Source organism: Globicephala melas, chromosome 14 (genome assembly GCF_963455315.2).
Source record: "Globicephala melas chromosome 14, mGloMel1.2, whole genome shotgun sequence".
NCBI classification, from domain to species: Eukaryota; Metazoa; Chordata; class Mammalia; order Artiodactyla; family Delphinidae; genus Globicephala; species Globicephala melas.
Genome location: NC_083327.1, coordinates 88,399,601 through 88,414,568, shown reverse-complemented (window position 1 = coordinate 88,414,568; position 14,968 = coordinate 88,399,601). Strand labels below are relative to the sequence as shown.

The 14,968-nt window shown below is 58.4% G+C and overlaps 1 protein-coding gene across 1 annotated transcript; it reads left to right on the top strand.

Annotated features, from left to right (window-relative positions):
• The first annotated feature begins 4,859 nt into the window (after positions 1–4,859).
• DLL1 (delta like canonical Notch ligand 1) lies at positions 4,860–14,426 on the top strand. Its single transcript, XM_060283743.2, has 12 exons — positions 4,860–5,532; positions 6,153–6,565; positions 6,755–7,051; positions 7,777–7,837; positions 8,069–8,326; positions 10,113–10,173; positions 10,690–10,820; positions 10,942–11,111; positions 11,227–11,443; positions 12,570–13,365; positions 13,555–13,672; positions 13,770–14,426. The coding sequence occupies exons 2-12, from the start codon at positions 6,512–6,514 to the stop codon at positions 13,773–13,775; spliced, it is 2,169 nt and encodes a 722-aa protein (XP_060139726.1). The 5' UTR covers positions 4,860–5,532; positions 6,153–6,511; the 3' UTR covers positions 13,776–14,426.
• Positions 14,427–14,968: the final 542 nt, after the last annotated feature.

Here is a 14,968-nt window from a genome sequence, read left to right as displayed (position 1 = left end):
CAATCCCACCTCCACCCCCTGCCCCGACCGACATCAGATGCTGCAGGAACCCACGCCCAGTTCAGCAGGCAACAGGTGGAAGGTTGAATAGCTTCACACGTTTTTCGGGAGGGGGTGGGGAGAAAGAGGAAAAAAAGGAGGGCGGGAGGGCAGGCTTTTGGGAGCCGATTTAAGGATTAGATCAGATGTTATTGCTAGTGAAAAATTAAACAGCCCGGTGCTCTGGGGAGTGCAGATTAATATATTTAGTGACTGTGCGCACAAAGGCCGCTCATTGTAGCCACGTCTGAATGCCTGTGAATAGGATGGAACATATGCGGCCTGTCACCGCAGGTGCCCACATCTGTTCCTCTGCGGGCAGATGCTCGCAGAAAGGAGGTGGGAGGCGGGGAAGGACGGCGCAGTCGCGCAGGGCAGCTCGGGTCCGGCTGGGACAAGCGGGCGGGGCGGCCTCCTCGCGGTTCCGGCCCGGCCCGCGCCCCGCCCCGCGGGCCGGGTGATTGACGGGCGCCGGGACCGGCGACAGGTGCCCGCGACCTCCGGATGGGGCGCGTCCCGGAGCGAGGCCTCGGGAGGGCCCGGGTCGCTCGCGCCGCCCTTTCTTTCCCATCCTCATTGTCTGACACGGTCACGGGCCGGCGACCCCCAGGTGGGGCCGCGCCTCGGTGCAGGTGACCGGGTGGGCCCCCCCCCCCCACACCGCCGCACGCCCGGCGGCCGGGGGTGACCCGCTGACCTGGCCCTCCCAACCCGGCGCTCATGCCCCTGCGGCGAGTGCCCGGCCCGCCGCCGCCACCCCCTCCAGGCAGCCCTCCGGAGCGCCCACTGGCGCCGCACCCCCTCCAGGCAGCCCTCCAGAGCGCCCGGCCCGGCGCGTTCAGTCGGGGGCCGCTCGGGCGGGTGAGCGGAGCAGCTGCGCGGTCATCCGATCGGGACAAAGGCGCCCGGAGCCGCGCCAGGTAAACAGCGCTTTGTCATGGAGATGAGCGCGGACCGCCGGGCAGATGATCCCGGGGTCGGAGGAGCGGACTCCGCGCCGCCAGCTGAGCCACGCGACCGCCTTTCTCATGCAAACCAGCGCATGCCTCCGCAACCCCGGCCCGCGCTGCGCCCCAGGGCGCGGGGTCCCCGCTCCGGACCACGTGGCCGGGCCGTCCTTCCTCCCTACCGCGGGTGTCTGCGCTTGGCGGGTGGAAGGGAGGGCGGAGGGGAGGCGTCAAGCCCACTGGGTCTTCCCTGGGCTCTGTCCTCCGGTACCGGCGCCCTCCGCCTCGCGCCAACCTGCCGCCCACCAGGAGTGGTCCTGGGCGTCTGCAGGCCGCCCCTCCCCCGAGGGAAACGTCCCAGGGAGGGCAGGGGAGGCCGAGCTGTGGGGCCTTCCTTGGTGTGCCGCGTAGCGTTTATCCTTAGCGAGAGGGAAGCCCCGGAGCCTGAATATAAAAGCTAGATCTGCCCCTCTTTCCCGCCGTGGACAAACGGATGGCTTGGGTTAGGATGTATCTTCAACAGAGTGATCCGGAAGGAACTTGATCAGGTGCAAACACACCGTGTATACATTCGGGTCAGTGCGTCCTGTAAATGTTCACGTGTCTCTGGGGTTCTGTCCTTAAGAAGAAGTAAGGGACCATCCATCACAGCCACCCCGCGCGGGTGAGGTTGTACCCACAGATGTCTGTGGAGCTTCCTGTGTGCGAAGCAAGCAGGCCAGTTCCTCTGCTCTTTCACCCGCTGAAGGATGCCAGACCTGTGACTGATGGGGAATGGGCAGAAGGGTGTGCTGGTGGGAGATGTGATGCTAATGCCAATGAATAAACTTGCTTTAGGTTCCCTTCATCATCTTCTTCTTTTTCAAGTAAGCTGGCATGTTTGATCAACACCAGATTTGCTGCCTGGAAGTTTTTCATTTTCTTGTTCTGAACAAGGACCCTGATTCTTCTTAGGAATAAGAGAACCTCTCTGTTGGCTATACAGTATTCAGTTGGTCTAAGAAAACACAAACCCCACTCAAGTCTCCAGACTTGTTTACACAGAAAACTGAACCTGGGGCTGGCCTGGAGTCTGGGTCCTGTTCTGGGCATTGTTTACTGCAATCTGCCCAAGCCCTCCTCCCCCGCCACACACATACCTCAGGGACAGAACCTTTCTTTGGGCAAACGGGGATGGAAACAGGATGGGGCTGACCACAGTGTGAGTCACACTCACTGCTGAGGACGGGCATATTTAATCTGATAAAATGATGGTCGTGAGCTTTTATTCCCAAGTGGCCTAATAAAATGATGGGGAAAATGATCAGGGTCGCCAACAAGCAGAGAACTCAGCTGTAGTTGGTGCGGCTGTGGTTCTGATTATACAGCTGAGCCTACCCTGGTCATTGGGGTCACTCGGGCTATAAGCGCTGAATGCCCGGCAAAAATAAAACACCAACACCAGGTGGTAAATCCCTCTCCCCACTCCTGTGTCTGATGTATTGGGTGCCTTCGAAGCCCTAATGAGCCTCACTTTGTACAGTAAATTTGCTGAGACATCAAAAAGTATTTAAAAGAAAGTTTCCTGCTTTTTCCTAATGAGCAAGGTGAGGATTTATGGTGTGTGTGGGAGGAGGGAATCTGGCTGCTAAAGCCAGCACGGGGGCAACTCTGTTTAACATAGTCGAGCTTAAGCTCCCTCCTGCATTTAGGGGGTTCAGAGCGATTAGTCGCAGGAGTATACAGACATGCAGTTAGGGAGTGAAAAAACGCCATTTGGTTTGGAGCAGATGGCTGGCTAGGGGGCTGATGGCGTCTAAAGGCGTGTCATCCCCCTTCAGCCTGAATCCCTAAGGGCTCCCCTTGTCTTCCCAATCAATGAAAATTAAAGTGCAAAGAAAGGATGAATAGTTGGACCTCGAGTCTCTCCTTTGTTCATCTCAGCTACTGGTGTGCAGGAGTTAAACTACAACAGACTCCTATAGAAACACTGAAGTTAAACAGTCTCCCGTTAGCTCAGCTTTGAAAGGGAGAGGGGGAGAGGGCCCAACGTGGGGTGGGGGGAAAGAGAGAGAGAGAGAAGGAGAAGAAGATGGAGAGAGAAGAGGAGGAAGAAAGTAGAGGAGAGAAGAGCCGGAGGAGGAGGAAGGGCAAGAAAAGGGCTTTCTGCTTGATTTCCCCAATACAGAGTTGCGTGGCATAAATTAAGTTGGAAAAGAATGAACGCTTTGGGCAGGATTCTGATGGATTTTACGATGCCTTTCAGTTCCGCTTTGCCGCTGTAATCGAGAAATCTGTGCCATGTCAATTTAACAAATACTTGATACTGAGGCGGGTTTGTTAAAGATTTGGGGCAAGTCGTTCCCCCCCCCAAGGTTTAAGCCCTTGGGCGTGGAACTTTTTATTTCCAGTTTTCTAAACAGGCATTCAGATGAGCCTGTTTCCCACTTCCATTTTCTAATTAAAAGGTTCCCTATATTTCATTTCTTACCGAAATCTACTCTCAGTCTGGAAGCACAGAGGATTTAGAGTTCACATTCCTTTCTTCTTTTGGCCTCTCCTGCTCCTGGAACCCTCTTACCTCTCTCCCCACCACTGTCTCTCTCTCTCTCTCTCTCTCTCTCTCTCTCTCTCACACACACACACACACACACACACACACACACACACCAGCTTCCATGCAGTAGGGAGCAGAGTTCTCAGAAATTAGCTTTCAGAGGAAACATGGATGTAGTGAAAAAAGGATGCTGACACTAGGTGGCAAGATTAAATTAGGATTCGCACTGGCCCGGCCCTGTGGTGATGCAGCGAGTCCTCGAAAAGTCCACAGAGGGCGGCCACGCTGGGACTGCCACCGTCCTGGGGGCACAGGAGGTTTTGAAGTCTCCATTTGTTGTGAACCAAACCGTAGGGGGTTCTGGTGGGGTCCAAGCCTGCCTTTCTCACCTCAGCCTTAAACATTACATGCACATTACTTTCGATTAATTCTTTGCTTCTCTGGCATCAGTGGAAAACCTACAATCTGTCCTGAAGGTATTTGGGAGCCTGTTGCCTAACAGCTGGAGGGATGGCCATGAATGACTTCAACTGATTACTTTGGTATTTGAGAATTTTCCCTCTTCCCGTGCATTACATGGTACACTGTGATCTCAACATCTGCCTCAATGAAAGTCACACTTTGCCAGGACAGTGCACGTTCCCACTAACAAGGCAGCCGTAGCACACCTAGAGCAAGGCCCTTGTGGCCAGGCGCCCTGGGGCTGTGCTGCCATCCAAGTGACATGTACTCCAACGCTCACACTGCTCGTCCTGGATGAAGCTGCCCTAGGTGTTGGGGGGAGGGGGGAATAAAGGAGGAGCAGAAGGGGGTGGGAGAGAGACCTCGAAGTGCGCCCAGCAAGAAGCTGGCTGCCGGAGTAGGAGTCCAGGCCCCACCTTAACTCTGCATTGCGCCCGCAACCATGAGAGCAATTTAGATAGCTCATTGTGTGATAACGTGTGTTCTCGGCCCTCCCAATAAACTCATTTCCCTTAAAAAAAAAATGAAAACAAAAGTTCTAGTGTCTGATGGACGTGTAAACCCTAATAAGGTGATGGTTGTGCGAAGGTTGCGGGTTGAGTCGGCCAGGCTAGAGGGTCTTTAGAACATGTGCCGGACATTGTTGCAGAGGCCGCGGCGCGCGCGGAGGGGAGCTCTTTCTCTCCGCATTGTGCGGGGAGCAGGTGCGGTCTGCATTACCATACAGCTGAGCGCACAAAGAGCCACTGATTCAGCCTCGCACAATAACAGACTGCCTTAATGACAGCCACGCGAACGACACACACCAAACTCACTTTTTACCAAGCAGAGGGAGGCCGAGGGGGGAAGACACAGGAGAAAGGGGCCGGAGACCCAGGAAAGGTGTCGGAGGCCGAGAATAGCGCCCGGAAGGGTGCGTGTGTGTTTTTGGGGCGGAGGGGGGGCGGTGGTTTAAGGCGTCAGGATCCCGGGCGCTAGCCGGACCCCGCCCCCCAGCGGCCGCCGACCAGCGCGGGGACACCCCGAGCTCGCGGCAATAGGGTCCCCGGGGGCGCCGCGCTCGCCCCTGTGTTCCCAGACGCAGAGTCGCCGTCCTTGCCCGGAGACGTCTGGGTGTCAGACCTTCCCAAACTTCCCGAAACTGCCGCTGCCCTCTCGCCACCCTCTGCCCGCCGCTCAAGCCTGCCCCCTCCCTCTCGTGCCCGGTCCCCCGCCCCGGAGACTCCTCCTTAGGAAGAGGCTGCCCGGGAGAAGGGGCGGCCCACCGGGAACTGGGCCTCCGACTTCGCCCCCGCCGCCAGACCCCGGCCGCGGCGCGCAACAGGGACGAAGGCGGGCGCCGCGGCGACCGGAGAGTTCCCGAGGCCGGACGCGGCCTCACCCGCCGGGTGGCTCACGGCAGGGCAGGGGCGCAGCGCCACCCCCGCGGGTCCCGGGGCCTCTGCGAGCCTGTGGCCGGGAGGGCAGCGCCGAGGAGCCCGGGCGGCGGCACCAGCCTCGGGCGCAGAGGGGATTCTTGCGGTGAACGTTTTACAGGAATGTAAATGAGTGCGTTTCGTGCGGTGGGGGGCTGGGGGCGGGGGCAGGGGAGGGCCGGGGGCGGGGAGGGTGGGGGCGGGGAGGAGGGTTGCACATTTTACAGCTCACTGACCATTTGGCGATCCATTGAGAGGAGGGTTTGGAAAAGTGGCTCCTTTGTGACAGCTCTCGCCAGATTGGGGGGCTGCTCATTTGCATCTCATTAGCCATGCGGGCGGCCGGCGGGATATAAGGCGGCGGCGCGGGGCGAGCCCGAGCCCTTGCGCGCCCGCGGAGCCCCGGCCGGCGCCGCACCAGACGCACAGCCTGGCGCGCAGCCTCCGCCGGGACCCGGTCCGGGACCCCGGGTGTTGACCTGGATGGCACTGGCTGGGTCCCTGGGAAAAACTCGGGTCCAGGGCGCTCCCCGGACCGCGGCCGCCGAGTGAGCTGGCCGGGCCGCACCCGCGGGCGCTCCGCCGGCGCCGGATTACCGCCTCGCGCGTGGGATTTCCAGACCCCGGCTCGCTAATCGGACTCGCGGGGAGCCCTGCAGCTCGTCGGGAATTGGGCTGAATATCTGGACGCTTTCTCTCCTCTCTTTTTTTTCTTTCTTTCTTTCTTCCTTTTTTTTTTTTTTTTCTGCGAAGAATCTTGAGACAAAACCAGGAAGCAGACGACCCCTACCTACTCGTGGATTGGAAGAAAGAGGGGAAAACCGAAAGTTGCCGCGCCAGAAGCAATCTCTCCGGGGAGCCTTTTTTTTTTTTCCCCCTCGTGCATCCCCGGAGCCGCAGTCGCCTCCGCAGGGAGGATCTAAGGAAACTCGGCCTCCGAAAGAGCCGGAGACGGACCCTTGAGGAAAGAAGTCCGGATAATCCCAGCCCGAGGCAAAGCGGCGGCGCTTTCCTGCCCGCGCTCCTGGAGACACCTTCCTCCCCGAGCATTCCCTGGCGATTTCAGAAGAGAAGGGGGACGCGAGGAGAGCGAGCGCGGCCGGCGGTGCACCATGGGCCGGCGGTGCGCCCTGGCCCTCGCCGTGCTCTCGGCCCTGCTGTGCCAGGTAAGTTGCCAGGCGGGGTCCTAAGGGCCGCGCCGTCAGGTAGGCTGTCAGCGGGGCTCTCCGGCTCCCTGTGGCGTCAGGTGGGGGGGGGACCCGGGGCGCGGGCCGCGCGGGGGGCAGGGCCCGGGGCAGGACGCGGCCGGACGGGCTCCCCGCGCCTGGAGCCCCACGCCCTAGCCTCGCCCGCAGGTCTGGAGCTCCGGGGTGTTCGAGCTGAAGCTGCAGGAATTCGTCAACAAGAAGGGGCTGCTGGGGAACCGCAACTGCTGCCGCGGGGGCGCGGGGCCGCCGCCGTGCGCCTGCAGGACTTTCTTCCGCGTGTGCCTCAAGCACTACCAGGCCAGCGTGTCCCCCGAGCCTCCCTGCACCTACGGCAGCACCGTCACGCCGGTGCTGGGCGTCGACTCCTTCAGCCTCCCGGACGGCGCGGGCGCGGACACCGCCTTCAGCAACCCCATCCGCTTCCCCTTTGGCTTCACCTGGCCGGTGAGCGCCGCACCTGCGGGCGCGGGGCGGGCGGGGCGGGCGGCAGGTGGGCAGGGAGGCGGCCGCCAGCCCTGCTCCGGGTCGCGGCGGGGGCGCGCGGCTGGGCCTGGGCAGGTGGGCGCCGCGGTCCGCGGGGGCCTGGGGCATTGACTCCACGCCCGGGTGATCTGCAGGCGGCGGCGGCGGCGGCGGCGGCGGAGGGGAGTGTGGGAGGTGACAGCCGGGATAGAGTGAGGCAGAGAGGCTGAGGACCCGGGACATTTCCGTATCCGGTCTCTGCGCCTAGCCCCCAAGTTGAACGGGCCCCTTCACTTGGGAAAGTTCTAGTTCCCCAGCTCGTGGACTGGCTAGTTTTTCAGTCGCCCTCGCAGCCTGACAGCCCCCAGGCCCTCTGCTTGGCGCCTTCCCCAGGAGACTGCAGACAAGCCCCTCCAGCCCCGCCTGCTGCGCGCAATCGTTTTTCCTTTTCTTTTTCTTCTTCTTTTTTTTTTTTTTTTACTGCGATATCCTGTATTAACAGGCTGAAAAAACACGTCAGGAAACCACTCTTTAAAAAGTTCTTCCATTTCCTTAAGGAAAGTGAAATCAGACAAGAGATGTACAGAGACCCCCCCCACCCCCACGACACACTGCACACAGACCTGCGACGACTTGGTCGTCCCGAAAGCTTTGATTCTTTTTTAAACATTTCTGGTTTATCTTCTGTCTCCTCCCCCTTCCTCCAGGGAACCTTCTCTCTGATCATTGAAGCTCTCCACTCTGATTCTCCTGATGACCTCGCAACAGGTAAAAACAAACCAAAACGCTCCCAAACTGTGCAAACTGCGTCTCCAGTTATTATGTATTTGAGTTCAGATCTCCCCAGAAACAAACGTCTGCATCTTTCATTCTGCAAGTTACTCCGGAAGGTTGAGGAGAAGAGCCTTCAGCCTCCTTGCCCAGCATCCTTTCCACCTCCCTCACTCCCCGAGCCTCTGGGTTCCCAGTCAGAACCAACAGAGCATCCTCTTCCTGCAGAGAACCCGGAAAGGCTCATCAGCCGCCTGGCCACGCAGAGGCACCTGACGGTGGGCGAGGAGTGGTCCCAGGACCTGCACAGCAGCGGTCGCACAGACCTCAAGTACTCCTACCGATTCGTGTGTGACGAACACTACTACGGGGAAGGCTGCTCCGTCTTCTGCCGCCCCCGCGACGACGCCTTCGGCCACTTCACCTGCGGGGAGCGAGGGGAAAAAGTCTGCAACCCTGGCTGGAAAGGCCAGTACTGCACTGAGCGTGAGTCCCTGCGGGGGCCGCCGCTCCCTCAGTTTACCCTCCGCAGGCCTGCTCCCCACCCCACCCCCGGCAGTGGGGGCATATTCTCTGAGCTGCTGGCATCTTGGGGTTTTAGCCCCGGAGGGATGTTCTGGTGGGGAAACCGGGGCCAGGGAGCCAGAGAGATTTGCTGAGACCCCACAGTTAGCCAGTGGCAGGTTGGGGTCAACTTAGACGTTTCAACTTCCGCTATGGGAAGCTGCCTTTCTTAATCAAGGAGGATTTTGGACACAGGGCCAGGGGTCAGGAAGTAAGCTTGAGGGAAGGGAGGGAGGAAGGAAGGGAGGAACAGAGAGGAGGCTGTGTGCAGGGCGTGCTTTTACCAAAGGAGTTCTCTTTGCCCAGACAGCTTCTCATTGAAAAGTGCTTCATTTTCTCTCCGGAGTTGGTGTGCTTGGCCCGTTTAAAAACACTCCACTGTTCACGACACTTTCACTCGCGGGGTCTATGGACGTGGGTGGGTGTGTTTCGAGGCCTGGGCCTGCCAGCCCTGCTTGTCCTGCTTGCGGGATGCTCACGTAGTACCCTGCCTGGGAGGGGGGACATACCTTTACAGAAGTGACTTAGGCCCTGCCTGCCGTAGTTCTGTATTCTCCAGGCAGGCAGGGTAGCTGCACAGGTGCAGGGGGCATAGGAGGGTTGTGAGGACCGGCTGGCTCCTGGGCCTGGTTCAGCTGGACCCCACTTGCCTCACTGCCACCTCGCACTCTAGGTGTCAGGTGGGGTGGGTCCTAGGGCTTCCCCAGAAACCCCAGGGAACCTTGCTTCCGCCCCCGAGCCTGGGAACCTTCTCTGGCAGGACAGAACCTCTCGCCGGGAGGCGAAGCTTCTCAGTTTGGATTTGCGCGTACCTGCAGTGTCATTGTCGCTCAGCCCGCACAGCTTTCCACAGCTCCTCTGAGCTCGCCTTGGCCTGAGCTGGCTCTGTTGTCTTAAAAACTTGTGGAGCGGCTTGTTAATGAGTTTCATAACCAGGAGAAGGGAGCCAGCTGAAACCTCAGCCTCCAGCCTCCCCACCCCCTCCGGGACCTCTGGCCGGCCTGCCGCCTCCCTCCTGGCTACCCTCCCTCTCCCTCACCGTGGGGTTGCCATAAACTTAAACTTTTTTTCTTCTTATTCAAACACTGGAGTCTGTCCCCGCCCCCAGCTCGCGCGTGCCATCGATTAGATCTCTCCGGGGATAGGCGGCTGGGACGCACGCCTGTTCCCATTGGTGGAAAGGGTGCACGTGTGTGTGTGTGTGTGTGTGTGTGTGTGTGTGTGTGTGTGGTGTACACGCTGGGGTGTGTGTGAGGGGTGGGGGCATGGGGGGCGAGGGGGAGGCCGGTATTGTTGCACTGGGGCAGCTGCTGGGAGAGAACAGACAATAGAGCAGCTGTCTTGCCCTGGTACTCTGCATACCAGCTGTCCACCCTTATCTACACACACACTTTCTGGGTATTAAGAGGTGGAGCTTTGTGCATAGAATTGGGAAGTGGGGGAGGAGGAGGGGGAAGGACTTCTGACCCTCTCTTAGAAGAAAAGGGGCCGGGTGTGGGGGGGGGGCTTCCGCGCTCTTTTGTCCTGGAGCCGCTGTGTTAAGAAGAATGCTCCTCCTGGGCTGAGTAAAGTCCGCGGTGGTTACCGGGCAGGACGGTCGATGCCCGGGGCTCGGCGAGGCTCTGTGGCGGAGCTGGGCACGGTCTGTAGCCCTGTTGTGCTGGGGGCCACTCTGGTGGGCTTGACGCTGTGCCTTTTCTTCTCGCAGCCATCTGCTTGCCGGGGTGCGATGAGCAACATGGGTTTTGCGACAAGCCAGGGGAATGCAAGTAAGTTTGCAAGAGCTGCTTTTTTCTTTTTCTTGTTGTCCTTTTACACCTAGTGTATTAGTAAAGCATCTCTAGATGTGCTTTTGAAAACCGCAGGTAAGATTAGCTGGTTGGAGGGAGCTGTTTTTCTGTGTTTCTACTAAATAAACACACGGACGGGCATAGGGTCAAGGGCTGTCATCCATCTAAGCTCCTCAGTGGTGTGGAACTTACAGATGGAGATTTAAAAAGAATTGGCACAGAAGAAGAGAGAGTTTAGTTGGTTCTCAAACTTCGCAGCACATTAGAATTACCTAGAGATGCTGCCCCGGTTGGCCCTTGGACCCAGAGTCAGACCCTCTGACGTGGGACGAAGGCATCCACGTGGTTTAAAGCTCCTGGGGACGGTCCAGTGTCCTGCCTCATTTGAGAACCAGCGGTGTTGATGCTGTTGGAAGACAGTCTCTCGTGATTGGGAAAGGTGTCGCTAGGAAGCCGGTAGCGTCAGCGTCCACTGACTCTGTCCTCTCCTCCAAGGTGCAGAGTGGGCTGGCAGGGCCGGTACTGTGACCAGTGCATTCGGTACCCCGGCTGTCTCCACGGCACCTGCCAGCAGCCCTGGCAATGCAACTGCCAGGAAGGCTGGGGGGGCCTTTTCTGCAACCAGGGTAAGCCTCCTGTCCCCCGCCAGGCAGCCTGGCTTCCCGGGCTCTGTCTCAGGGAAGTACGGTCTCCCGAATTTAACCCTGGGCCTCCCTTCTCCTCCTCTTCCCGTCTCCACCCTCACAGACCTGAACTACTGCACACACCACAAGCCCTGCAAGAATGGGGCCACCTGCACCAACACGGGCCAGGGAAGCTACACTTGCTCTTGCCGGCCTGGGTACACGGGGGCCAACTGCGAGACGGAGGTGGACGAGTGCAGTGCCAGCCCCTGCAGGAATGGAGGGAGCTGCACGGTGAGTCTGGCCACCGTGGGCTCTCCTGCCGAACCGGGAACCCTGGTTTGAGACAGACCGTGTGGGTCCCTCGGAACGACGTAGGAAAGCTTTCTTCATCTTCTCCATTACTCAGGACCTCGAGAACAGCTACTCCTGCACCTGCCCGCCTGGCTTCTACGGCAGGATCTGCGAGCTGAGTGCCATGGTGTGTGCCGACGGCCCCTGCTTCAACGGGGGACGGTGCTCGGACAACCCCAAGGGAGGGTACACCTGCCGCTGCCCTGGGGGCTTCTCTGGCTTTAACTGTGAGAAGAAAATGGATTCCTGCAGTTCCTCACCCTGTTCCAATGGTAAGGGGGCCGCCTGACCCATCCGAGACGTTGTCCAGTGGTCCACACTGGTGAGAACGCGTCAGAAGCGCAGAGTTTAGTTTCAGGCTGAGTTCATCACTTTGTGAGTTGCCTTGCGTTTCAGAAGCCCTTCCGTCTGAACAGTGAGAAACTGTTCATAGAAATCTCATCCCCGAGTCTGGAAGCACCCAGGGAGCTAGGAAGGCAGGCAGGGGCGTTCCTTGTCCGCAGGGCCCGGCGCAGGTGGAGACGCAATGACCTGCGCGCCGTCCTGCGGCGCCTCGGGTGCCCGAGACGCCGAACATCAGCGGGTCAGCCCCAGCGCCAGCCCAGCCACTGCGCTTTTGGAGGGAAGCCCAGCTCTGCTCTGTCACCAAGCAGAGCCGTCTGCTGCGAGGATGTATGGTCTCCACGAGTGAGGGGGGCGCCCTAAGCAAACTCACAGAGGGGGAAGCTGGGCCCCAGGCAGGCGGGACCATTCTGGAAGCGTCTGGAGCTTCTGCGTGGGGTGTGATAATCGATGGAGAGGAATCAGCTCGCTCTGCTCTCCATGTTCTGTACAGAAGGTGTGGCGTCCTGGGGTCAGGCTCTCTCTCCTGTTGGTTTCCAGCCGCTGAACCAATAGAGCAGTGGGTGCTTCATGTCTAGAGAGGAAGAATAGGGAGGTTTAGCAGGCTTGGCTCTGGAAAGACAAAGACCAAACCCCAGCCTCCTCCCTCCCTTCCTTTCTTCGTTTCTCTTTCTTTCTGTTTCAAGTCTTACTTGTCACTAACTGTGTAACTGTGGGCAAGCACGTCATCCTCTTTAAGCCTTGGTTTCCTCATCTGTAAACTGGGTCCTTTGTTGGCTTGCTGTGAAGGCGAATGCAGCACTGTAGGCAAAGCGTTTTGCACGGTGCATGTCAGGAGGTATTAGCCTGTATTTTTTAGGTGATTTATGGAGCTTGACCAGAAACCCCACCCCGGCCCTCGCCGTGGGCCTGTGTTTGATGTATGTTGTCTTAAGCGGTGGCCTCTGTCCGGTCTGCCCCTGTGTCTCTGCTTTGGTGTGTGACGCAGCGGCCGGGGCAGCACGTGCTTCAGGGCATTTTCTGGGTGACAAGCCGCTGCCCTTGTCCGTGTCCCAGGTGCACAGTGCGTAGACCTTGGCGATGCTTACGTGTGCCGCTGCCAAGCCGGCTTCTCTGGGAGGCACTGTGATGACAGCGTGGACGACTGTGCCTCTTCCCCGTGTGCCAACGGCGGCACGTGCCGGGACGGCGTGAATGAGTATTCCTGCACCTGCCCCCCCGGGTACACGGGCACAAACTGCAGTGCCCCCGTCAGCAGGTGTGAGCACGCACCCTGCCACAACGGGGCCACCTGCCACGAGCGGGCCCTCCGCTACCTGTGCGAGTGCGCCCGGGGCTACGGGGGCCCCAACTGCCAGTTCCTGCTTCCCGAGCTGCCCCCGGGCCCCGTGGTGGTGGACCTCACCGAGAAGTACGTGGAGGGCCAAGCCGGCGCGTTCCCCTGGGTGGCCGTCGGCGCGGGCGCGGTCCTCGTCCTCACGCTGCTGCTGGGCTGCGCTGCCGCCGTGGTCTGCGTTCGGCTGAGGCTGCAGAAGCGCCGGCCCCCCGCCGACCCCTGCCCGGGGGAGGCGGAGACCATGAATAACCTGGCCAACCGCCGGCGGGAGAAGGACATCTCTGTCAGCGTCATCGGGGCCACGCAGATCAAGAACACCAACAAGAAGGTGGACCTGCACACGGAGCCCGGCACCGAGAAGAACAGCCTCAAGGCTTGCGACCCCGCCGTGGGCTATAACCTGCTGCAGGACCTCAAGGGTGCCGCTGCCAGCGGGGAGCCCCACAGCAAGCGTGATGCCAAGAGCCAGCCCCAGGGCTCTGCGGGGGAGGAGAAGAGTGCCCCGACCCTCAGGGGGTGCGTGCTACGGGCCAGAGGGGACAGGCGGGAAGGCCAGCAGCGGGGAGGGTGCCCGACCCTCGCGGGGTGCCTCGGGCCAGGCCGGGCAGGGGGACCAGCTGGCTGTGTTCCTCCAAGCTCTGGTCATTGTACTGTTCAAAAATGTTTTCACGTGTTGACTATGGATGTCTTTCATTTCCCTTCTAGTGGAGAAGCAGCTGAAAGAAAAAGGCCGGACTCTGTGTACTCCACTTCGAAAGACACAAAGTACCAGTCGGTGTACGTCATATCCGAGGAGAAGGACGAGTGCGTCATCGCAACTGAGGTCAGCGCACGGCTGCCCGACCCACCCTCGGCCCGGCCGGGTCGGAACCGGGCCTATGACTTGCGCTAACCTCCCCTCTGTCTCTTGGCCCCCCTAGGTGTAAAGTGGAGGTGATGTGGCGAATTCCCGTTTCTCTTAGAATAAGTGAACTTCCAAGGATATCTGCCCCGACGATGCTGCTGAGAGGAGCGGAGGTGCTCGTGACTGCTGCTGGGAAGCCAGGTCCTCTTCCTGCCGAGGGGGCGGCCGGCAGGCGTTCCAGGCGCCTGTCGCACTGCCTTTTAGGACGTTTCCATTGCACTATGGACAGTTGCTTTTAAAGAGTATATATTTAAATGAATGGACTTGATCACTACGTGAGAAGCTCGCACTGCTTGGAGTGTATATGTTGGATTCTTATGAGCCAGTCTTTTCTTGAATTAGAATCACAAACACTGCCTTTATTGTCCTTTTTGATACTAAAATGTGTTTTTTCTAGGTGGAAAAAAATGTGCGTTATTTTTTGGATTTGTAAAAATATTTTTCATGATATCTGTAAAGCGTGAGTATTTTGTGATGTTCATTTTTATAATTTAAATTTTGGGTAAATATGTACAAAGGCACTTCGGGTCTATGCGATTATATTTTTTGTATATAAATGTATTTATGGAATATTGTGCAAATGTTATTTGAGGGTTTTTTTTTTTTTTACTGTTTTGTTAATGAAGAAATTCCTTTTTAAAATATTTTTCCAAAATAAATATTATGAACGACATCCAGAGGTGTACTTACTCACCCCGCGTCAGAGCAGACTTTCACTCATACTCGTCCGAAGCCGTGAGGACAGAAACGGCCTCTGCTTTTCTGTTTCCCAGGTCTTTGCATAGTTTCATTGGATTGATGAAAAGCAACTTTCCTCGCTCCTCTGCCCACCTCAGAGAACCCTCCAAGGTCACTGTCAGGAGAAGGAAGGGGCGGGCGCGGTGCTGCTGGTCGCTTGATTCCCTGAGCATCCCCTGAACTGCACGGAAACCTGAGGGCTCTTCACGTCCGGTCAGTGCTGAGACGCCTCGGAGCTGGTCACCTTCCATCGGAGCCTTATTTTTATCGGGACTGGAACAAAGCCTCATTTTGGATTAAATACCCACAGAGCACTTTAATGTCGTCATGACAAAGGCTTTCGGTCCTCGAGTAGTACTTATTCATTGATTTGTGGGTTTATCTCTAGCTAATTGAAAAGAGTTAGTTGCCTCCTAATTCAACCACGGTTGCCATGGGACAGACAACAGCAATGATAAAAACACTCTTCTTGGGTGG

Excerpts from the sequence above, each read along its gene's own strand:
- DLL1 (XM_060283743.2), top strand. The coding sequence starts at position 6,512 with ATGGGCCGGCGGTGCGCCCTGGCCCTCGCCGTGCTCTCGGCCCTGCTG. Across the intron at positions 10,174-10,689 it reads GACAAGCCAGGGGAATGCAA|GTGCAGAGTGGGCTGGCAGG; the intron begins GTAAGTTTGCAA and ends CTCTCCTCCAAG. Across the intron at positions 10,821-10,941 it reads GGGCCTTTTCTGCAACCAGG|ACCTGAACTACTGCACACAC; the intron begins GTAAGCCTCCTG and ends CCACCCTCACAG.